Genomic DNA, 25066 nt, shown 5'->3' with positions numbered 1-25066 from the left:
AGTAAAACTTCCACAGTTGTCTAGCTCAGTGGTACCGAATAATGATGCTTCCTATTGTGGTGCATGTGCCCGGGAAACTGGGTGTAGGAAGGGAGGGTGGGAGCAGCACTGGCTACAGGAATTCTACACATACAGTACTGAAGTTTTGCCTTGTGAAGTGTTTGTGGTTGAACAGGTATCACTGACCTTTTGAAAGAAAGGAAAGCTGTGGCAAAAAGTTGAACTCAATTTCTGGTCTGTTTGCAGAGCTAGAAGGCTTAAAGTCAAAAGACAGATGCAGCCCTCGTGGCTCAGCATGCTCTGAAATCCACAATGCAGTAATTGTATCCAGTGGATTAAACATAAACCTGCAGCCAAATACTTTCTTTGGCTTTAAACCCCCTGGCACCAAGTATACAATACTCAATATTAATGAGCTAGTATCTTGCCTTACTGTAACTTTGGGAAGATTAAGATATAAAGACAACATAGTCTACTGTTATTTTTTCAGTATCTGCATGTTCTAAAGTGTGCAGCATTCCAGAATGCCACCACAGGCAGAGTGCTTCATCCCTCTTGTCTCATCAGTTGAATGCAAAGGCTGGGACTGCTCCAGCCAATACCTTGTAAGACAAGAGACAACATTTAGTGATTTATTTATTTGTTTTGACAGATAAAGCAGCAATTTCAATTAAGTTGTTAAGGCTTCCAGAGAGAGAACGTTTTCCTGAGAGCATAGGCTAGGTCATAGGAAATAACCATTCACAACTATAATAAATTAGCCAAAAAAAGGTTTTTTAATGCAGTCCTTGCCTGCAGTACAGTGTGAGCCATGCAGGCTCTAGTATAAACCATAATAGAAAATGACAACACAGAAGGTACAGGACATTCTGCTGTAGAAACCATACAAACACCTGGGGGGTGCACACTGAGCATTCCCAGTCCAGTCAGAACATTTGTTGTACAGTAAAAACCAGTATCCAAAGCTTCCATAAAAACCCGTTTGGTATCAAAAGTCTCAACACCAGCAGCAGCATTAAACAGAGCTCAACTGAACATCCCAAATGGCAGAAGAACCTTTGTGACATTCCCTGGAAAAACATTTTCTTCCTATTAAATGAAGGGGTGAGAAATCAGCATTATTCAGCAGAGCTGTGAGTGGCAGGTCCTTGGCTGAGCAGAATGGAGATCACGGTAGGAGAGATGATGCTCAGCACCATCCCCAGGCCACACTGGGTCACTGGAAACAGCAGAATGTCCTAAGTACAGGGACATTTCTGTCACTGTTCCCAGTGCTGTCCCAGCTGCCCTTGCTCAGGAGGAACAGGGTGTTGGGCTGTGGCTGTTGGCAGCACTGACCTGAGGCAGAGGTAGTGCCTGTGCTGCCCCACCTGAGCTTTCCTGCACCAGGGAGTGAAACCAGACACTGGACTTTGAAACGAGGTAAAAAAACTCCTCATGCTGAATGCTAATATACAGCTAGGGCTGCAGTTCTCTGATCCTGAGTTAATTTTTATCTCTGAGGGACCCACTTTCACAACAAACATAAATGAGTCTCACTTTCAGATGAAAAACAGCTGGAGAGACAGAATTACTTATAAAGTAACTTGACCTTTTCTATTTTACGTGGTACTAGCAAAAGGGATGCTGTTAGAAATTCCCTGCTCCAACAAAGCAATTTGGAATTATTCTGGAAGACCTCAGACTGTGAGCAAGAATCTACACGTTAAGGTAATTGCTGCAGAAGAAGAATGCCCACACCTGGAGTTTATTCAGAGCAGCACAAAAGGTTCCACCTCCCTCCTCACACAAGCTCTTAGTCATAAAAACCAAACCTCCTCCGCCTCAGGAGGCCACGTCTGCACCAGCCCAGGCAGCTCCTGACATCACCAGGACACCAGATGCTGGTATGAGGGATTTCTCTCTCTTACACATCCTCGAGGGTCCTGCATCCTCCAGAAAAAGGCAGGGGAAAAAAAAAAATACACCAACACTTTCAAGAATCCATTGGATTTTAATTTATCTTACAAAGGGAAGTGCTGGTCTTGGCAGGTGCAGCACACACTTTCCTCAGTTTCTAAAGGAGGTAAGGAGGACAATGTTTTTGTTTCCAGGCTTTCCATGGGATTCAGCCCAAGGTTTAGCTCAAGAGAAGTTCAAGCCTAGTAAGTACTGAAACAGCAGGAAAAACTGCAGCTAAAGTACCTGCATGTTTTACGAGCTGTTTGATACCAGCACTTGATGCAAGCAGGCATTTATTTTAAAGCATGATTGACATTAAAAGCAAAGATGATCCCATTTTTAGTGGATTTATTGTTTGGTTGGTTTTTTATTCCTCAACAGAACTTTATACCTTTTTTTTTTTTTTACCAATGGCAATTTTCCACTGAAGTTTTAGAAATGCTGCTGTAAAACTTCAAACCTCACACCAAAAAAATGTATTTTAAGCAGCATGAAAGCAGAACCAACTTACAGGCTGATACCTGAAATGGAAACTGATGATTGATTTCACAAGGTTTACATTCCAAATGGAAGCTAGAAGATGAAGAAATATGATTTTTAGGAAAGAGAAAAGCAATGCAGGAAGTTGGATGCCTCAGCTGTGCTAAGCAAAGCAAGCTGAGCTGGAATGAGGAGAATCACAAACTGATACCTGACAAATATAAAGATTAGTTACAAATAAAATACATGGCACAACTGCTTAAAATGACACCTACTCACCTTCACAGTATCCAAAAAACCAGCACAAGCAGCTGGAAGCTGATAATATTTAAACTATATATTCAGGAGGAAGAGGAAAGACTCTCAAAGGGAGACAGAAAAAGGACAAGAATAAACAAAACTGCCCAGCAGTGGGTTTGCTCTCAAAGTTAATCACCAGAGAAGGAAACAGAGAAAAAGCTGCTCTGCCACACAAGTGCTTTAACTGATGGTTTCAGAACAAGTTTGGTTTTGCAAGTGTTCTGTAACAAAACAGAAGCTGACAGAAATGGAAAAATACCAATAAAATCAAGGTATTTTCAAGTACCATGGATCAATTTCAAAAATTTGTACCACAGGAGTCACTAGAATGAAAACATGACCCTTTGAGTTAATTAATTCTGGCTTAATAAACAAGGTCAAAAGTACCTCCTTAGCCTGCTAATTCAACACCTTGGTGACCAAGCCAGCTCTGCAAACAGTAAATGGTTCTGCTGCTGTAATGAGCATGTGGGAGGCAGCAGGTCCTTGGATACATCTCACACGTTGCTCTTTGTATCTGACCTCAGGGAAGAACAGGGAAATTTTTTTTTTTTTTTTGCTTTTTTTTTTTCCCCTGAGATTACATTCATATTATCTTACAGACTTTATGCATCAGGTTTGGTAACTAACACTAATTTGTGCTTTCAGTCCGCACCAGCACACGGAACTAAACATCTACAGCTAGGAGAGATTCTGTGAAATCACATTTCTGGTTTGTTCCAGGAAGTAAACACTGGTTGCTGGAATGCTGTGAGAAGGCTGCCTGCTCCGTGCCAGACTGAACCGCACAGGCACAGCCTGCTAACACAAACAGCACTGCTTCCTCTTGAAAGGAATGCAATCCTGCTCTACCCCAGAAACATACTGTACCAATTCAGCACGAGACAAAACAAAATTCCAGTGCAGGGAGGCTTACTGAAGTCTTGATTCCTTGGACAGGACTCACTGGCCAAGGAGACAACTTGCCCCAAGTCCATAGAAACATCAAACAGAACCTCTGTTGGTGCTAAATGCCTTTCCACTTCCTGTTGTGCTTATCTGCCACCCTCCTCACAAGATCCCCCTCCAGAACACATTTTGCCAGAAATGAGGCAATTCATTCTACTGCCATCATCCCTCAAACACAGCTTAAGGTCCAACAGACCTGGCTGAAGCAGGAACAGCTCTGAGGAAAGTGACCTATAGGAAGCCTGGGACAATCCACCCTGACCCCTAACAACTAACCTTCAGCAGTAGGACACTGAACAGAGGCTGCTGCCTGCTCTGCACCCAGCTACAGAGGGTGAGGGATAGAATGCCTGTCCACAGGACATGGTTTACACCAGGTAAACACCTATGGACAGGGAATCTCTGCAAGACTTTTCTGTCTCACAAACACAGTTCCAGTGGTAGCAGCAGCAGAGTAAACAGAAGAACAAAGGACTGACTATGGAGGCAAGGCCTGTCACCAAACAGGTACTTGTCAGGTAACTTCTCATGATGTGCACAACTGCTTCTGTAGTCACTGTCAACACAAAAGGGCTGATAATCTGATAATCACAAAAACAGGATAGAAAATGTTAACAAATTATTTTAAAGGCAGAATACTAATACTTCAAGCATGCACCTAAATCAAACATGAGGGAGGGAGCTGCCACGTGTGAATCATGCAGATAAAAAAAAGACTCAGGTCTAACAAAATGAACTTAATCCTGCCAGCAAATTCTCAGTTCCACTGCAGAGAGTAACAACAGTGATACATTCACATTCCTTTGACTGCAAACGGAGCAAAAGGAAGAAGAAATACAATCACCCCTTAGTGCTGAAAAACCTTTAAGCCACCAGTCAATACATTTACTTAGGAAAAAGTTTGAAAATACTCAGTGCATCAGTTGTCTCTTCAGCATCATGGGACTAAAACCAGCCTTGTGGAGTGTAAAATACTGCTGGATCTCAACTTTCAGGGCATATCCAAGTCATGTATTTAAAATCTACATCTTTCTGACTCCAAATACAAATTCCCATCAAACACTGATCCAGGAATGAGTTGTTAATACTCTAATTACCAGGCAAACTGTGTCATTTAGCCCTAGGAATGAATGCAAACTGTACTATCTGAAGTTCCCTTTTGCATTTTAAGTGTCTGCAAGTAGGATTTGGCTTAAAGGGCACTGTAACTCAAACTCTTAAGACAATTACACCCTCCTACAAAAAATATTAAAAAAAATAAATCTATGGCCACAATATTCTTGAATCTTGATACTAGCAACGTGAATGGTTTATTTTCATACACAGCTGCACATGCATATATGCATGTTCAGCACTTTTTCTTTCAACACACACCCAACTATTAATTTAGTGCCAAATTTTAGTGGGTCTGTCTCTCTTGAGTTGAAGTGACTCAGACAGAACTTTAAACACGTTAGAAAATGCCACTTGTCAGAGAAGGTTGGAGAATCAGTCTCAAAATAAATACCATCCCCAAGAATATTATGGCTTGGAAGAATTTCAAGAACTTGAGTCCCTGATGTTTGCAACATGAAAAGGCCTTTGGAAATGCCCTCACGTCAGTACTTTTTACTTATTTTGAATAAAAAATATATATTATTTATAAAATAAACAGAGTAAGCCAAATAAGATTGGCCAGAATCACTCTATAAAACTGTTCTGTTCACTCCATAAATTAAACTTATAAAGCCTTGAAACATCTGGGTAGCAGGATTTCTGGAGAAACACTCTAGAACACAGGTTCCAATCAGATGATACTTCATGATGTTTTCTCATCTGGAAGATCCACTTATTTTCTGCCCCTCAAAACTGAAGTCCATACCAAGAGAAGGAATGTTGACTCCTGAGAGGGAAGCTGAAATTTAAATAAACAAAAACATTCAACTGATAAGCAATAGCTGATCTTGACCTTAAGCATCATTTTAAAGCCCTGCAGAATGACAGGGAAGAGGCTGGGTTTTCTGTACCCTCCCGTGCAGACCCTGCCTTCAGCTCAGCATCCAGCCCAGGCTAGGCCACAGCTGCTCTTTTCTTTTTGGTTCTCTGAAACAATGTATTTCTGGACGAGATGGAGAAATACTGGTGAAATGCCACCATGCACCAACATGCTCTGGTGAAAGGGCCTGTACCTTTGGGTGGGCTCATGGCCTCCAAGGCCTGCTGCTGCCACCTCCAAACCAGCGTGAAGCTCTGCACTCCACAGCCTCTGCCTGGGCACCACGGGGTAAAATGCCACCCCCTTAAGGGCAAAACCTGCCCAGTGTTACCCACCAGCTTCCCTGCAGAAAGGCTGCTGTGAAGGTAATGGAGAAAGAAATACTGACCTTTCTGAACAAGATTTAAACTGCTGCACTTTCAAACTGCTATGTCTCCCTTTCTATGGCAAGGGATGAAGCTTCACCAGAATCTACAGAATGAAAAACAAAGTAGTTAGAAGTAAGCAAATCTGGTTTTCTCACTGAGAATATATTTTTCACTCAAGTGTGGGAGTGTGATTTGAAGAATCATTCAAAAACAAAATTGACAACCACTTGTCAGAGCTAACTGAACAGCAATTTTTAAATTGAGATGATTTGCTTTATCTATTTCATAGCTGTTTCACAAGCTTTAAAGCCAGAAAGACAAAGATATTTCAGGTCTAATTGAACATCTCAGGCCCTTCTCATCAGATAATGATACTGGTTTACTTCCGTTGTACAGGATGGAATCTGATAAGCACTTCATTTGCTGATGCCTTACAAAAAAGCACTGGTGATAAAACAAGAGTAAAACATAATTTGTGCCTATGACAGTCTGCTAGAACGCCTCTGTTGGATGGGAACAAGGCTACCCAAGCTGAACAAAGCAGGAAATCATGTTCTCTGAACATGGCTGGGTTAGGACAGCCCTGGTAGAAACATATGCTAATATATTTCATGCACATGGGGTAAGTTTATTCCTAAACATTTTCACTTGCAAAATGAAAAGATCATTCTTCTATGAACACACACTGTTTCAATCCAAATCTTGAAAAACTGAAAGCTGCTGAGGTCAGACTTAAGCCATGTATAATCAGCACAGAAAGGTCTAATTTAAACCAATGTAGGGAGGCTGAGGGGTTGGGCTTGTTTCATGAGGAAGGGGAAGGTTGGGGTCAGTTCACCAGCAGCCTAGAACTGCTCTCAACACACACACTTCTGTGGAGATCAGCACACAGCAAGGCAAGCTGCAAAACTGAAGGAGCTCCTTTCCTTTGGGAATAAAGCTGAACAAACAAAAGTATAAAGTAGCTTCTTAAATGTATCCATTCATTCCAAACTCTCAGAGGATAAATGCACTTTAAAAAACCCTTGTGCCTTTTTACAGGCACAACTTTTGTCTCCAAGAACTGTTCTGCATGCAGCAACTTTTACACGTAAATACACCCAGTTTGTGGAAGCTTCAAGTTCTGTCTGCAACTTGTTACAACCCCTCAGTTACTTGGAAGTAGAAAGGTACTTATAAAAAGAGCTGACTCCAAAGTAGGGCTTCATTCTTCTCTTGTGTTCATTAGTCAAGTCAGAGCTGCCCAGTCAGAGCTTAGCCAACACTATTTATTTATGTTATTAGCTCTTATAACTCATTAATTAGACACTGTGGGTCAAGACAGAACTAATTTCATTCAGCATTAACTTACCATGAGGGTCTTCATCTATTCCATCATCTTCCCACTGCTCTTCATTGGCTAGGAGAGGATTCTGAGCTTCAGACAAAGCTCTCAGCGGGAAGAAATGTCCATCGCCCTGGCTGCGTGGGAAAAGGCAGAGGAAGAGACTGAAAAGCAGCCAGTGGCTGAAGGATGACAGATCCTACAGGCTTTATCTGCAAACAGAGTCTCTGCTGCCTGTATTTCCAGTGTTTACTTAAAATTATTCTTTGTGTTTGAAAAGTGCTGTGTTTATTTCTTGTGGCAGCTCAAGTAGGAAGTTTTACTAGTGAGGTCCTCAGTGCCTCCAAGTCTGGAGAATAAAAAGTCAAACCTATAGCCTGGAATCCAGTAATTTTTAGCAGAACTTAAATGTGCCCAATTTGATTTAAGTCATTTGGATACAGAAAAAAAACAACACAAAACAACACAAAAATCCAGAAAAATATTCACTTTAGCAGTGAGGAGTTAGGGGGAACTAAGGAAAACATTTATGTAGAAGGAACAATTTGTACCATAGGTATAAATTTACCAATTTATACCATAGATTTTTCAGGGCATAAAGGACACTTTTATGTCTGAATGACACCCAAGAGAAAAAGGCCCCAATCTTTGAAGTTACTGAAAACCAAAGAAGACCCACTTTCCTGTGACCTAAACCTGTACACAAAATGGACGACAATTACATATAAATATATAACAATATAAATATAACAATAAATAAATACACTCTGCAAAGATCCATTTAACTATAAGATTACAAAGATTTAACTATACCTAGGAGTGGCAAACAGATGGTGGTGGGGATGCACCTGGGCCTTAGACTTTCACATTGCTACTTGAAAAAGTTGTGACCTGTTGTGCCAGGAATTTATTTTAAATTGTGCCCAATTACTAAAGGAATTAAATCTCAGTGTACTTTACTAGTGATCCACTAAGTACCAAACCAACATTTTCCCCTACATTAAGAAACATAAACTCTACTTCAGACTGATGAAGAAAACAGCACCTCTGAAGTGAACACCCCCCACGTGTGCCATGGGGTCCAGGAAGAAAGCTCCAACACCCTCTGCAGAGCATTTAGCCCTGGAACTTCCCCTTCCAGACTGCTGGGGAGCAGCATTAACACAGACCATGTGTGTTGGTGCATTTATAATGATGCACAACAGCCCTCAGCCAAGCCACAGCACAGCAGGTGGAACACGTGAGGCTGTAGCAGTCAGAAGGCAGCCCCTTTGGATCAGCTTTTAGCACTGACTTGATTATTACTTACCTAGAGGCAACAGGTAGTAACCACAGCCTTTTTTCCTCTCCAAACACTTGCTGAAGATTCTTTACAAAGCCAAGATTGAATCCATTTTTATCTGGTCCATTTTGGAACACTGGAGTTGAGAAAGCCTCTACACACAGACACAAGTTCAGTGGAAAAAAAAAAAAGAAAATCAATGTCAAATACTCTGGAACAGGATTGGTCATGTTGTAGCCATCTAAAGACAACCTGAAAGAACAGATTATGAACTAGCATGATGCAAAGGTTGACATTTTTTTCTTCATTTTGCAAGCCTGTAAAGACTCAGACAAAGGTAGGAACTTGCTCTTGCAACTGAACCACATTAACTGCAAACTGCCTGTTTAGTCTAGAAAACAGAGTTAAAAGATCTTTGCATGAGACTTTCTGGAATTCAGTGCGAAATTCCTAAGGAAAAATCTGCAGAAGTAGGTTGGTCTTCACCTTGCAGAAGTGGCACAGAGATTTAAATTGCCTCGTTCATTAATGCTATAATGAACAAGCATTAGGAGCAAACATGCAAATAGACACATAGTGAGACATAAGAAAAGAAACAGAGGGGAGAAGAACTTAGAGTGCACTAGAAACAATTCTATACACCTAAGATGCTGCAGAGCTCTGATGTTTTAGGATGGATGAGCTTCAGTGCCCCTTGAAATGAGTTTTTAAGTTAGTAACTATACATCTGAATATTTGCTCCAACTGTTGTTAGTGTGTGGTTTATCCAAAAAGCTTTAAAAATTGAACTCTTCTCTGAGAAAAGACAAAGAACTCACTCACACTGCTACTGTTTCAGATTTTAATTGGTTTTACAATTGTAACTTCTTTGCCTTTGTCAATAAAGAGGGACACTTTTTACCAATCTTACTTAGATGTTTTAGGATGCACTTCAGCATATAAGCATAAGGAACCATTATTCCTGAAAAGCTGCACTCATTTCACAGCAAATGTAGTTATACATGTGCATAACACTTGTATAATTGGACTTTTACACTTTAAGACCCTTGTTTCCCTAACAAAGCTTTTGTCATACCAGCTAATAAATGCAGCTCATTTGAAGTGACAGACTTCTGCAGCACTGTGCCAAGATCTTAAATTCTCCTCCCCTCGTGTGCCAGCAGGAATGTATAAAAGTAGAACACAAAAGCCTTTTTTTTTTTCCTACAGCACTTTTGGTGTGTCTTACTTAAAGAACTAAGACATAAGAGCCTTACCTAAGGTTGATCTGTTTCTACTGACGAGCCAGCAGTGGTAGCCAAACAGAAACATAAGGCTTACAAAGAACATGACTGCCACAAAGAGAAGGAAAAGGACATGGAATTTAGAACGTCCATTAGTCAGTTCACCCTGGAAAGAAAAACAACACAGAACAAGTGATAAGAATAAATAAAAGCTGGAAATTCTTTGTTCCTAGAGAAAATAAATACAACCTCTAAAACTCCTACTGGGAGTTCTCAAACTTGTATCCACACAACACACACCTTACTATAAAAAGCAGGAAGAGACAAAGAAGTGATCTGGTTCATTTCCCCTCCTGTAACCAAGGCAGAACTAGTCAGGTTTTGTTACTAGCCTGTTGTGTGTAGCAGAGCCAGTACAGTCAGGACTTCCCTCCTGGGCACAACAAACATGCCCTCTGCCCACAGGGAAATTATCAGGCACAAGCTCTTGGAGCCCTGTTTATGTTCTGCTGAGTCTCCTGTGCGTCTATTAAAATTGTGCACCTCTTGCAGTATCAGGCATGCCAGGAAAACCACAGCTCTAGCAATCAGGTTGTGTTAGAAATGAGCACAGATGGTTTGGAGAAGTTTAAAAGCCAAGTGGGATCTTACAAGGAGAAGAAACACTTATTTCCTTCTACAGTAGGAGAGCCAAATGCCAGACATCCTCACCAGCAGACATCTACAGATTGGCTGGGGGGACCTCAAGGTAAAAACATCACTTCTCAGCCTCTGCACATCCCATGAGCACCTCTGGAGGTGTTTATGTACAGCATTAGACATTAAAACAACAGAAATTTAATAAATTTCAAAGCACAGCAAAGTTAAGCTACTTAAAAATGGTCAGAGTTAGCAGCAGAGGGGACATAAAAAGAAGAGACAAAATGCCAGTCTGTCACTGGAACTGTCAGTTGGCATTGCTTGCATATGAATGATGATCACTGAGTAAGAAGCACACTTTATTTCAGCAACTTTCAAACTGAGAAAGGAGTCACATGGGGACTGGAAAATTAACAAGGTTCTCTGACATTGTTCAGTAAATATGTAGAGATCAATGCCAGGATGTTACACTTTGATACCATACCGAAGATTCTGATACACATACATGCAAACACAAGACCAGAAAAAAGATAAAACTTCTTTGCCAGAAGCTAACTCTACAGTTTGAAATTCCTGAAGTCTATTTGCTTCTCACTTTGTGCATTTCCGACATTTATAAGGGGATTATGCTCAAAAGAAGGGCTCAGGAAAATGCCTTCTGGAAGAAATGCAGACCCTCCATTGACCGAAAGCAAAAAAGTAACAAGAGTGACTAAACCCCACGAGACTCAGAGGATACAAAAAAGTAACCAGATTTCACGACTTACTGTCCAATACTTAATGAAATACTTGAAGACTGTTGCAGCAATATACAAGCAATACAACAAAGAATAGGCTAAGAACAGTAGAAAGAATTTGTAGTTAGAAAATCCAATGCAGTTATTCACCCTAGAGAACAAAAGCAAAGTTGAAATCAGGATATGTACAGCACACAGTTGTAACACAATGAATACCACAATTTTTTTGGCTTTATTAAGCCTCATGATTATACAATACAGTTTTGTCAATAAATTGCTCCCCTTGGTGGACAAAATGGAATATAACTAAAGGGTTTTTTGCTTTTCGCTTGAAGACTTCTTGCTGTGCCAAGTAAAAGGACAGTTCTTATTTTTTTGGAAACAATTTTAAAGTTGGTAGTGCTGGGAACTTTGTCACAGAGGCAGGCTCTAATTACTCATGTCTGCTTCCTGTCTGCAAAGGTCATCGGATCTGGGATTTCTGTGTTTCTTTTATTCAGTTGCAAAACTCAGGAGCCAGGTTCACCCCTGCTTGTTTGTTCTCTTATAAATCAAATTAACCCAAATTTTGTTATAATTCTCCATGCACAGGACAACTCTAAAAAGGAACAAGGGAACACCGAAAAAAACAGCAGGTGTCTGTCTCAAAACTCAGGCTTGAAAAATCCTCTACAATGTAGGATTACCAGGGAGGTTCAGGTGGGGAAATGTTTTCGTTGCTTCTGATTTCTGAAATCTTCCTTTTTTTTTTTTTTTTTAACAACAAAAAAAAAAGGAGGAGTTTAAGAAATTTAGTGGCAGCAGTTCTCAAAAAGGATAAAGCTTAATTCATCCATGCACCACTCTACACAAAGTGTCTCTTATCATGCACAGGTGGCAGGCATCATTTCAGAAACAATCTGCGTGCAAATATTTTTATTAAGAGCAACCACCAACTGCATGCTGGAATGGTTATATACCAAAATTAAAGGCCAAGTGGAAGTAAGTCTCCTTATAACTTGAATAGCAGTCAAAGACTGAATTGGCAGTTGGAATTTAAATTATATTTATAAAAAACAGGTTTTTTACACATAGTTTATGGAACAATCATGAGTGATCTGTCTTTGAAAATGTCAAACGTTTCAGGCAATTTCAAAGTGTGATTGTTTTTTAAATGTCCCACCATGAAGAGATGCATGGTCGGATATGAACGAGGCAGACAGACACTATTGTCTGCAGGAAATGTGTTTCTACGGCCTCCTTTTTCAGAAAAACTACAAACCAGTATCTAGGACATACCAGGGACAGTGATGATCCATCTTTAGCACACATCTGCAAAAGGACATAAAAAGAAAAATCAAATATTTTATTTGGTACTTAATTGCCAACTGTAGATCAATAGCAAAAGCCTCTGTTTTTTGTGAGAGTTCTGCGTGACAAACCCAAGATGATACCGTCTCTGAATTTTTTAAGGTAGGTATTCTTTTAATTGTTTTTATTACTTTTTCAAGATCAACCAAAATCTCTGGTACTCTGCAAGGTAAGAAATGAAAAGGATTTCTGCCCTAGAGGTATTACAATTTTGCAAAACCCACAAAAAAATTTTAGAAGTCAAAACCATAATTTATTTTAGCTTGTCTAGGCTAATCAGTCAGTTTTCCCTAGGTGGCAAGCTTTCTAGCAACTTCACACTGACACCCTTGCAGGTGTGGGAACTGCAAACACTTCAGGGCCACAAACAGCAGAAATGCAAATGCAAACACAAATCCTGTCACACACAAACACACCCAGCTGTGGGCAGCTGGAACAGAGGCACTTGGCGACCTTTACGTGTCAGAAGACACATGAAGGACCAGCCCACTCGTGTCACTTGGGGGTGACTATATTGACTTCAGTGAAAAACAACCCAGTAGCTCACCTGGCGCAAACGGAGCAGTGGTGGCAGCGATCAGGCTTGATCAGCTGGCATCGATCACAGAACCGGATACCTGGAGTTACAGACACGTTAGTACAAATAACAGAAAAGTGTTCTCTTTTCAAGTTAGTTTTCTGCTCGTTTCCTAATTATTCATGTTCTTTCCTCTATCACTTCAAAATATGAGTGCATTTGCAGCTGATTTTTGCTGCCAGGTCATAACCAGATAAGCAATGCTCATAATTCTTCTGGAGATTTGCAGATGCAGGGAACAGACCTCACTGCAAAGCCTCCAACCAGCTTAAAAGGGATAAAGCAAAATCATACACTTCCCTCCCACTCCCACATTGGCTCAGACTTTACATCCATGCCATATTGATTGTTGCCTATAAAGGCACTATAAAGCTATAAAGCAGTTCTTTACTTCAGAATTCTGTGGTTTGTCTGACAGCATTGAGAGGCCAGAGCCTCCCATGTGCACCGGGATTTCTTTCAGGTTTGGAAGGAGCGTAGTGTGCGTTTCATCACAGAACAAGGCCCAGAAATCTCTTCACAGAATTATGTCCTGCTTGTCTAAGCTTGACTGCAGTGTAAGTAAAAACAAGGACAGATTTTGTCATTCTATTGGTAGCACTAAATGCAGACACCACAAGCAGTCTTTGGAAGGGTAAATACAAAGGGTAAGAGGCCACTTCTCAAAGGCAGCTCCTTATGTTCCTCTGAAGGTGAACAGGATCATTCAAGGCTTTTGTGTGTTCCTAAAAGTAACACCTGAGAGAAGAGGCACTGAAATAATTTGCACAAGAGTTACTCAGTGCATGCAGAGGCAATAGGAAGGCCCTGTGGGTTGGCAGCATCATCTGGATTGCCAGCACGTGCTGCCTTACTGTGCTTGGATAGACTTGGTGAAGCAAAGCTGCCCCTCAGCTGACCTCCGTTCCCGGTCCGTGTGTACACCGGCAGCTTCCGGGCCATCTCGGCCAGAATTTGCCTCTGTACCTCTGGCCTTTCTTCATTTTCGTAGCGTTCCTTGTCAGCGTAGGACATGTGGTACTAGAAGCAAAGTCATGAGAGGAGCAGTTACCCACACAGGTAGCAGGGATCATATTTCAAACACCAGCAAGTTTGGAAACATTTTTACCTCCTACTCCTTCTAATGAGATTAATGTCAAGTGAAAACGTGTTTGTTAAGAAGATGAGGAGAGGTAAGAAGTGCTGGGCTGCCAGAACACTCCGGGGTACATCAAAAAGAAACACAAGAGTGAAATTAAGGATCACAAACCAACATATTAGAATTGCTAGTACTGCTGCCTTAGAGTACTATTTTTAATGAATAACTCCACTAACCATGATGAGGACACTTTAAGCACTTCCCTTGTGAGCAACAACTTGTCCCCAGACACAGTTTTATATTTCTAAAAGTGGGATTAGTTGTTATTTATAAATTTACATTCTTGTAATTAGGATCTGATTACAGTCATGCATATTTGGAGTGCCACACAAACATCGTCCTCATTCTACTGCTCCAGATATTTTATTAGTGTTTCATAAAAAGGTAAAAGAAAATGAAACAAACAAAAAACCACCAATCCGAGCAACACAGAAAAGTTAGGCATTTGGTAAAAAAAATGAAAACAAATGGCTGCCTCTGACTGGCCTGTGCTCAAACCACTAAACCACACTCTTGTCCTAATCCACCTATGTTAAAAAGCCGATACCAAACCCTTAACTAAAGTATTATTCATGACATGATCTACTTGTGTCAGAGTGAATCCCAGTTCCTCTCTACCACAGCACAGTGTCCCATTTCTCCTTCATGCTGCTGCTGACCAGGGCAGTACAAGGACTGGAGCTGCTGGAGCTACTTGGATCTCTCACACCAGATTAAGAGGCACGTGCTATGTCCAGAGCCACTGTCCTTAGTCCCACAGGCATGAGACCTCAGCATGTTCGAAGGAAAATGATTCTTCCATCCCTCATTAGCACAAGAAAGAGTCCAAATGAAGCCAACTTAACCAGTACAAAGAGGACTCCTCCAGCCAGCAAAGGGCTTCCAGCAGAGCAGGCAGTGCTGGACTTTGGTGGAACACTGAATGTTCACAGATGCACAAGAATTGCTCAGGAGAACAAGAAACCCCACTAGCAGTATGGATGCAACCACTTCCACCTGCACTGTAACATCTTCCATGAAGACTGAAAACCAAAACTGAGGGTCTCCTTACTGTGGAGACTCCAGAAAGGCTGGGTTGGGGGAGGCCCCCAGGATTTGTCTTGCAACTTGTTAAACCCTTAGAGATCAATGACACTATAAATATGGAAGTTCATAATCATCAATCCTATTACTCTCAACATAAAAAATCCCATCAGCTCCTGGAACACCTGGAAAGGCAGCTTTACCATCTGATCACCATCTCTGATTTAAATAATGCTCTGTGGGGAGTTAAAGGATTCTCAGAACGGTAAATTACTCAGCTGTCATGGACAGCTCTAGGTCACTTATCATCTCTTCAGGAAACCCAGTCAGTTGTCTGGAACAACTAGATTGAAAGATTTTTAAGCTCTCTTTAGTGCCTCTGCTTTCATGCTGCAATGAAGGAAAAGGGTTGAACTCTTACCTTCTTGCCTGGCTGCAGCGGGAGAGTAAAAATAGACTTCCAATATGTCCACACAAAGAGCACAAAGAGAATATGGAATATTATAAGATAGGCCACTAAAAAACAAAACAAAACAAAAAAAAAACAAACAGAAGCAGAACAATGACTTCTTAAGCAAAAGTTTCATTCATTCATGATGGGCATAATTCCAATCTTTCATAACAATGACAAGAAAATGAAGGAGAAAAGGAAAGATTCACAGTACCAGCCAGCATTACAATACAGCTAAACCCTGGTCAAAGGGCCAGTACAATTTCAGGGATCTGTGGCTGCAGTTAGGGGTTACCTGTCTCACAAGCCTCCCCTTCTTCACCCGATTTGATTCCATGACAGGGCAGGTAACAAGTCTTTGTCACTGGGAATGACAGGATTCCTGCCTCCTCGCCATATCCTAGACACAGGCAACTCAAAATGGGCTGGTGCTGAGCAGCATGAAGGTTAGTACTGCAATACTTCAGCACCTCCAAACTGTTGGTTCAGCTGCTACTAAATGCACTTAAAATCACAGTATCACATTATCAGAGTGCTGCCCACTCGTGCCATGCCTCCTTCACCATTTGTGAGCATTGAGAGAAGCAACATGCTCTAGCAGAGCTTTACACCAGCAGAATAAACCCAAATCTCTTATTAGACAACTTTCAGACTTGCCACAGTTGGCAGAATCAAACAAAACATCCCTCAAATTGAGCAAAACATGTCTTGTGATTATTAAGAAAGAACTGTAATCCACTGGACATGACATGATCACGTGGAATGCAGCACGTGTCAGAGCAACCGTATTTCAGGTGCCTTTGGGCACAAGCAGGCAAACTGTGGGTCAGAAAGCCCAGGACAGCTGTCCTGCAGCTACACAAACTGATTGCTATTTCCTTAATACTCAACTATGACATTATCAAACAAGACAGTTTCATTTAAGCACACCATTAAATCATAATAATAACAACTTATTTTTTCCTGTTTTATTTAAGCTTCAAATTCCAGATTACTAGGATTGCAGTAACCACTGCCAGTGGAAAGAGAAATCTAACATCCAAATACTTCTTAATTTCTCAGGCAAGACTGCCTGTGTGAAAATGTAATTGGTAAAAAGGACAAACAGAGCTCTGAGACTTTCTAATGAGATGCCAAGTGATCTGATACACCTTGCAAGAACTTGATGGATTGTGTGCATGATCTGTGGATCAATGATAATTCATTATTATGCTCTTAAGTTTGTTTGAGATGTTATCCTTATACCACGCGCAGGTGGAGCTTAGCCATTTAAAAACTAATACGTAAGGAAATACATCTTAATTTTGTTGTTAAAGCATTACAGCAGCATGTTAGAAGCAGCTGAACTGCAGATGCACTGATAGATTAGGCAACTAATAACTTTCTTCTGCTGAATTAATTATCATTAATGTCATGCTTTGTATAGTTTCTCTGTAACAGTTTCAGATATTAGGACAGCTGATAGTGGAAAGAGAATCTACTTGATGCAACAATCTGGAGGATCTTTAAAGTATCAGCTGGCACTGTTCTGCATGGAACAACATGCCAGCTGAAAACCACTACACCTACTTCTGCCCTTCATAATCCTGGAAGAATAAATGAAGGTAGGAGTCCCTCTGTATTAGCCAAATGCCTCCAAAGCACTTCCAGGGAAGAACAGGAGGAACAGTGTAACTAACATGGCCACTAAGCCCCTTATTCTTAGAACCTGACTGTGGCCTTCAACAAACAGGAGTGGGAACAGTCTCATCAAGTGATTCTGCTGCTCTGCCTGACCTGTTCAGCCACCTCACAACACTGGGTGCCTGGGAGCTCAGAACGTCTGCCAGCCTGTAGTGCCCAGGGAGCCTGGGGAGTGTTCAAGCCTCCTACCGCAGAGACAGAAACCTTTGCTCAACTCATCTGTGGTAGGAACTGAGAGTTACTGTGTTACCACTCAGCGTATGGTTAGTCTTCCACAGAACCAAGCACAAAATCCTTTGCAAATGCCTTCCTACAAAAAACATTAAAAATAGCTTTCACTGAAAGATCAAGTAAAACAGTGAAAAAAACGCAGGCAGGCTACAGAATAGAACTAGTCTTTTCTGTTTAGCTTGTAAAATCAGCTCTGAAAACATAGAGCAGAAAGGGGGAATGGTGTGTGGGTGCACACAGGGAGACATGCATAGTTTTTTCTGAAAGGGTGAAAGGCATCAAAGCCTTGTCATGTTCTTCTGCTTATACTGTGCCTAAACAGAGGCATCTCCCAATACCTCCAAAAGTTACATGTTTAGCAATGCATGCTGTACACTTCAGAAACATGTAATTACAATCAGAAAATACCAAAAGAGAATGTAAGTTTAAAAAAACTGACAGAAAGTATCTTTGATATTTTATCTAGAACATTTATAAATCTTTTTACACAAGGGCTGAATGTCAAGTAGTAAATTGACTGCACATACCTTTTTCCACAGGGTTGCTCAGAGTCACTGAAAAAGAAAAAAACATATGTCTACAAAGCTAATAGGAGTCCCAGAAAAGTTTGTGACAAGCAATGTTTCTATCTGACATATAGATAGCCATTTTAGGAATTGAAGTTCCAAATCAACAGCCAAAAAGAGACCCCACAGTTCAGCATAAAATCAAAAGCATCCACAACAATTCCTTGTTTACTCATATACGTGACACCCACAACAAGATGTTATTACTTATGCTGTATTTTCCCTTGTTATAAAATACATGTTGTATACTTGTACATTAGAAATATGACCAAAAAATAACCACAGGTAACTGGTGTGACAAGATTACCAGGGCTCCCCTAGCAGGAGGTCCAAGCACCATCTTTATGAATGTACAAAGGCTGCTTTGTGCTAGTCTCTAGGTGGTCTTGATCCTGCACAGTGAGCCACACCCCAATGCATCTCTGCATCAGCATCAACAAAAGTTACAAATTGTCTCAGCTTTGCTAGTCAGGAGACACTGTAATGACTCAATGATTTTTACACTTCCTACTAGCAGAGTTTTTACAACCCCTCCTTACTTTACCATAACCACAGGAGCAGTCCCTACTAACAGAATCCCATAGAGCAACCAGCAAAGGGTACACTCCTCAGTGTCTACTTCTACTGATTATTTAAAAATCCATCCATAATTCTGAAGGCCATTCAAGTTTAACACAAAAGATACAGACATCCTTCCTTAACTGAAAACAGAGCAGTGCTGCGATATTGTGCCAGAATGCTGCCTGGAGGGCAAGGATCATTCATGGGATGGGAGCCTCTTACATCAAGTCCATGTCCTTGAATCCAGTGGTTGCAACTGAAAGTATTGAGCCTTGGAGGAACAGAGGAATGGAAACAAGTGGCCATGGATGATCTCCCAGAGGCACAAAAACAAGATAACAGGGTTGGAGGACTCAAAGATTTGAGAGCTTGCGCACAGCTGTGTGACCCCTTCAGTAACTCTGACTGGACAGAAGTGACTGAGGGAACAGAGTTTTTTTCTTCTAGCCTACAGCCAGCACCTGGAAAAGAGACTCCACTCTACTGTTCCAGACTCTACCATCTCACTTGAGTAACAAATTTGGAAACTGTAAATCAATTTTGATCTGCAAGCTCTATGACACAACAACGTAGATGAAGAGAGCAAGTATTTGCTGTCCCTGTGCACTCCATTTCAGATAAACGAGGTTTTTACAAAACCTTTAGTTTTTCCTTTGGTTTGCTGCAAATCAAACTATGAAGAATACATCAGCTTTTCACAAACACTGCCTGGTTCCCTTCTGAAGCACATATGGCACTTGCAGCATGGTCTTTCTAAGGATTTTACTTGAGAACAACCTCCTAAATACAGACTATATAAAAAGTTTTATCACAGGACACTGGGTCATTCTCACTGCAGCAGCAACCACCAACCTGACATGGAATCGAGGCCTTCTCTGCAGCACAACTTGGTGGCCACACCACTCACTCCTCAAAGTATAAAACCCAGCATCAGGAGATACTCCAGGACATCACCCCCACAGTAATTTCAATCCTCAGCAGTCTGCACAACTGAAGGTGAAAATCAAGAATCCAAACAGAGCAGCTACTGTTCCCATGCTGGCAGCAGCTGAAGCAGCACTACACAATGGGAACCTGGAAAAAAGAAGCTGGCACATAACGCCTTGCTCTGTTGGACATCTGGGAGAGAGATAATGTCCTGAGAGCTGGTTTTCAAGTTTCTGTGTATGACAACAGTTAAGGTTCAAATCCTAAAATAATGTAGTCATTGCGACATCTGTACAGATAGATACCCTCCTCCACACACAAATAAAATGCATGAGAGAGAAATAAAGACGGGGCGAAAATAAGAGGTGTGTGGGAAAAGGAAGGATCTTAAGCTGTGATTCTAGGCAGTGAGAGGAGCTCCTGCCAGCTTCACCAGCATCTGCAGAGCAACAGAGGCCCAATCCAAACCCCACTTCAATCAGCAGTCTTTTCTAATAGTGGCACTGAGACTTGGAATTAACCAGTGCTAAAAACGACTGGACTTGCACAGCACTGCAAAAAAAGCCTATTTCAAAAGGTCGACAGCATTTCAGGAAAATACTCTAAATTTTTTAGCACATGGTCTAAACTGACAGTTACGTGCTCCTTGCAGATATTGTTCCGTGTGAATTCTTGAAAAAAATCACCAAACAACACACAAAAAAACCAGCCCACAATCTCAGAGATGGAATAAAATGTCATGAAGTGTTTGGGGGTTCAGCCTGGCTGCCAATTAAAAAAGAACAAAGAAGCTGCACTTCATTTTAGTCTCCACTGAGAAAAAAACAATAGATCTCACTGCATTGGCAACACTAACAAAAATCTGATTTAAATTGGCTGTGCAGTACCAGAAGGCAGCTCTTTTCACAGAGACATCTCAATCTACCATTCTGAGAACTCTGGCTTCCTTCATTTGTCTTACCCTGTCCTGAAGAGCCACATGCTCATCCTCACAATTTCACAAGTCCAAGCTACCAGCCTCTCTTTCCACCTCCACCAGACCTAGCAATCCTCTCTTTTATGAACAGGTTTTTGCACACACACTAAACCAGAACATAATAAACACAAGAAAATTCACAACTTACGGTACAGTTAAATTACCACATGAAGCTATCTATACATTTACTAGTCGGTACCAATATTTCTCTTTCTAAAATGTACTTTTCCCATGACACTGTGACATGTTACTTGACCCAGGAGCGTGAAATCCGTTTTCTTCATTTTTAGGATATAAAGAAACAGCTGCAACACGGAGCATATACCGATTTTTTGTCACTGCTTGAACCAGAAATCGCATCTGAGCACCATCCTACGGCAACAACACGGACTCTCACTGTGGGCACTGACTCCTCTCCACAGTCACTTCCCTGGGTGACAGGAGGACGTACAGCCCTCGGGACTCAACACACCTTGCCAGCCCAGCAAGGACACACGTTATGGAAAAAGGACGGCCCACCATAAACCCCCCCGGGATTAACCCCATGGTGGGCCTGTCAGGGCAGTGTTTCCCGGTGGGCAGGGGCCGGGTCCCCCGGGGAAGGGCTGGGCAGGTGCAGCCCCAGCTGGGCCAGTTCCGGAACCAGCAGCACCTGGCGCGGCTGCAAGAGCCCGCGTAACAGCCCTTCCTCCAGCAGAGAGGAGAAGGCAAGGGAGAGGAACGAGAGGCATTCCCACGCCTCCCTGGCTGTCTGTCCTGCGGGCACTAGATCCCCCGGCCCGGAGCGACTCCCTCCCTCGGGACCCTCAGGAAGGGCGGGCTCCCCCGGCCCGCACGGGGCAGGACCGGGCCCCGCTCCCCCGGCCCCGCCTCACGCCCCCTCCCGCCCCCAGCGCGGCCGGGGCGCTCACCCAGGCACAGCTCGAAGACGTAGGCGTAGTAGGACCAGAGGACGACGAGGGCGATGATGAGCACGGGCAGCCAGGCGAAGGCCCGCTGGCAGCAGCGCAGCCCCCGCGACAGCGCCATCTTCCCGCCGGGCCCGCCCGCCTCGCCTGCCCGGGCTGCGCGCGGCTCAGCGGCCGGGGCGGGGCGCGGCGGCGCCCCCTGGCGGCGGGGAGGCCGGTAACGGCGGGGCGGGGGGTGCTGCTCCTGGGGGTGGGGGTGCTGCTCCTGGGGGTGCTGCTCCTGGGGCGGGGGGTGCTGCTCCTGGGGGTGGGGGTGCTGCTCCTGGGGGTGCTGCTCCTGGGGCGGGGGGTGCTGCTCCTGGGGCGGGGGGTGCTGCTCCTGGGGGTGGGGGTGCTGCTCCTGGGGTGCTCCTGGGACTGTCGGTGCTGCTGGGGCGGGGGGTGCTGCTCCTGAGGCGCTCCTGGGGCGGGGAATGCTGCTCCTGGGGTGCTCCTGGGACTGGGGGTGCTCCTTGGGGCCAGGGAGAGCTCCTCGGAGTGCTCCCTGGGGCCCGGGAATGCTGCACCTGGGGCCCGGGGCTGCTCTCCGCAAGCTCAGCAAGCTCCGGCCCTGGGGAGCGGCTGCAGGGCTGGGGTTTCTCCGGGCGGTTGGGCTCCTCTCCAGCTACTGACGCCCCAGGTGCGTGGTCCTACCGAAACCCCTGCCAGGAGGTGGCCGCGGAGTCGTCATCTCCCCCCTTCACCACCGTTTGATTAAGCGGAACAAGCTGCTTTTCTGAGACAGGCCTGTCCACGTGAAACAGGTTTCCGACGCTCCCGGATTCCCAATTGCACGGGCACAAGCCTCGGGACCACCCTGCCCCGGGTGCGGTCCCTCTGCGGGGCTCGGGCGGGGCCGTCTGCCCTTCCCTGCTGGAAATGCCCCGCCGAGAGCTCACCTCAGCCTGTTCTTCCAGGGCAGCGTCCCTGTCTTGCTTTTCTCGAAGGACGATGCCCTCCCCTGCACTAACACCACCAGCGTTGTATTGCTCTCAGATTTGCTAAGCATCAACCCTGGTGACTACACGGGAAGATCAGATTCAAGGCAACCCATGGAACAAACCCAGTCTCCCCTCCAACAACCTAGTAACACGGCATTTGATGTTAAAAAAAAAAAAATAATAAAAAAAATAAAGGCCGCCCCAGTCTGCTCCACCATCCCCTTTGAATTCCTGCAGGAATCCCCCTCATTTCCACATTCAGTAATGTGTTTTGAATTAAGGCTTCAGCTAATTAAATCTACTATATTGCTCCTGTTAAGCAAATTAGTTTTCTTATAAAGAGAGCAATTTATCTAACAGAATGTACTTCTGATAAAACCCTGGTGTAATTTTACCACACTTCCCAGTCACCTCTTTGTTCTTCATTTTTTTTCCCCTCAGATTTTCAGCTACAACTTTCCCTGTTGTTGGTATCAAACCTGCAGGTCTGCCCTGCTTCTATCCATTTTCTCTCTTTTTGAGTATAGGGACCACACTTGCCATTTTTCTGCCCAAATCCCTGAAGGTTTAGACACCAGCTACAAATCCTTAGACCACACTTGTAATTCCATATTTAGTTCTTTGAATATGTTAAGATGGAGATGATGTCCTCCAACCTCTGATTTTCTCAAATAATTAGTTCTATAATGAGGGGACAGCTGTCTTACCCTCCTTTCTGCTCACTCACCATCCCTGGTGAGACAGTCACTGGTCTCTTCTTCAGGCTACTAAACTCTTTCAGTACAAAAACTGAACTTTTTGGGAGTTGTTTTCATTTCCTGTGTGTGGTCCAGTTTAACCAAGCTTTTGGCTAGTCTTTGTTGTAGCAAAAGTACTTTGCAGATACTGTAACATATGTTGGCCTGAGTGGCACATAACCCTATATATATATATACTGTCTGTCTCTATAGATAAATAGTCTAGAGATAGATATATATATAGAGAGAGACTTTTCATCAAACATATATATTCAAATTTGCATATAATATATAGTGTATCAAATTCTTAAATATAACATTATTATATATAACGATACATAATAATTCTATATATTTCATCAAATATATCTATTTGATGAAAAGTCTGGATCATTCAGGGAAGGGTTTCAGGACACATACACTTGGTGTTCTGAGGATCTGGAAGAGGAAGATGTGAACACCCACTTGCTTTTTCCTCCTTCCCCACTCTGCACAGAGCTGAGAAGCCAGTAATTTCTCTAGCAATACATTTTACAAACAGTAAGATTTAAAAACCATTGTTGTGAGCTAAATCACTACCTGAAGCAACTCAACAGAATCTCCTCTTCTAAAACCTCAGAACTGTGAATCATCCAGAGGAGAGGCCCGGCACATCCATGACACATTTTCCATGTGTCTGTCCATAAAGCAGAAATGCAGCCTCCACGACAGCAATGGAACACTGTAAAAGTGAGCAGACATTTTCAGATTATGCCTCTGTAAATAAAGTTAAGACTATTTTTTTTGTTCCACAGCCAGTTTTTTTGTGTTCTAAGGTCCACATGGATTATCTTCAAAATTCTTTTGTTTCATGGGCTTCCAGGGGAGACTTAGTCATATAAACATGAGCTCATCTGAGGTAAGAGATTCCCAAGTACAGCTCTTTAAAACAAAAATAACCACGCGACCTTGAAATCCTGTGATTCTTACAATGTATTTCTTGCACTTGTGGTTCAAATGGTAGCTCCTCATGTGAAATTGCCAGCTGGAGCTAGATATAACTGGTACCTTGTGCCCTTTTCAGAAATCAGCACTACAGATGTTATTAAAAATAAATGCTGAATCTAAAGTTGAGCTTCAGCCAATTTTACAGAATAAGAAAAGTCCTCTCTGGACGTGCAGCCTCACCAGGCTCCACAACTCCAACAGTTGCATGTAGCCTGACTTAAAAGGGTGCTTTAGGAAGACAGGGGATTATCCTAAGTAATATCTTTAAGTTTCATTCTGACCAGGAGCAGTTTCCTGCTTATTCATATCACACACAACTTTTCTGCAGAGTTCAGAAAACTGTAAATTCACCTACAGGTGTAACTGGACTATTTAAAACTGCTGTCAAAGACTGCAGCACTAAGGCAGGCAGGCCCACAAGAAAATCAAGTACTAGAAGGTTTAGGGTAATTTAAATAAGGGTCATAATCATAATCAGCTTTTTCTTGAAAAACTTAACTTTTTGGGTGCTCAAAGAAAGAAAGGAGGTGGTCACTCACCAGAGAGGGCATCCACGTTACTACAAGGAGCTGCAGTCTGGAGACTAGAGGAAGACTGACACCAGCTAAGATGGCACTGGTCATTGGTCCAAAAAAAAGCTAAAATACATCAGGAAACAATAAAAACTCGGGAAACAAATGCCAGTTTTTACAACAATTTACCTATTGCAGAAACACCCAAAGACGCACATGCACTAACTTCATAAAAATGCTTT

The 25066-nt window shown here is 42.7% G+C and overlaps 2 protein-coding genes across 3 annotated transcripts in view; one reads left to right on the top strand and one right to left on the bottom strand.

The window, feature by feature from the left end:
- UPRT (uracil phosphoribosyltransferase homolog) overlaps positions 1-21262 on the top strand; it is a 34786-nt gene extending 13524 nt beyond the window's left edge. The window contains exon 8 of one of the 2 annotated variants that reach the window (XM_051629932.1): positions 20991-21262. The gene's annotated coding sequence lies outside the window, so the exon portion shown is untranslated. Of the gene's footprint in view, positions 1-11100; positions 11120-20990 lie in introns of those variants that run through there. The other variant, XM_051629933.1, reaches the window with a different exon arrangement.
- ZDHHC15 (zinc finger DHHC-type palmitoyltransferase 15) lies at positions 754-24092 on the bottom strand. The gene is given in 14 exon segments (XM_051630619.1): positions 754-5563; positions 6033-6115; positions 7364-7473; positions 8646-8772; positions 9875-10007; positions 11248-11368; positions 12496-12528; positions 13115-13184; positions 14044-14164; positions 15727-15821; positions 18198-18224; positions 21612-21852; positions 23978-24030; positions 24033-24092. Coding segments are annotated over 13 exon segments (1209 nt in total). The 5' UTR covers positions 24067-24092; the 3' UTR covers positions 754-5563; positions 6033-6071.
- Positions 24093-25066: the final 974 nt, after the last annotated feature.

This window comes from Apus apus, chromosome 12 (genome assembly GCF_020740795.1).
Source record: "Apus apus isolate bApuApu2 chromosome 12, bApuApu2.pri.cur, whole genome shotgun sequence".
NCBI lineage: Eukaryota > Metazoa > Chordata > Aves > Apodiformes > Apodidae > Apus > Apus apus.
The sequence above is the reverse complement of the archived record's forward strand: the minus strand, read 5'-3'. Positions and strand labels throughout refer to the sequence as shown.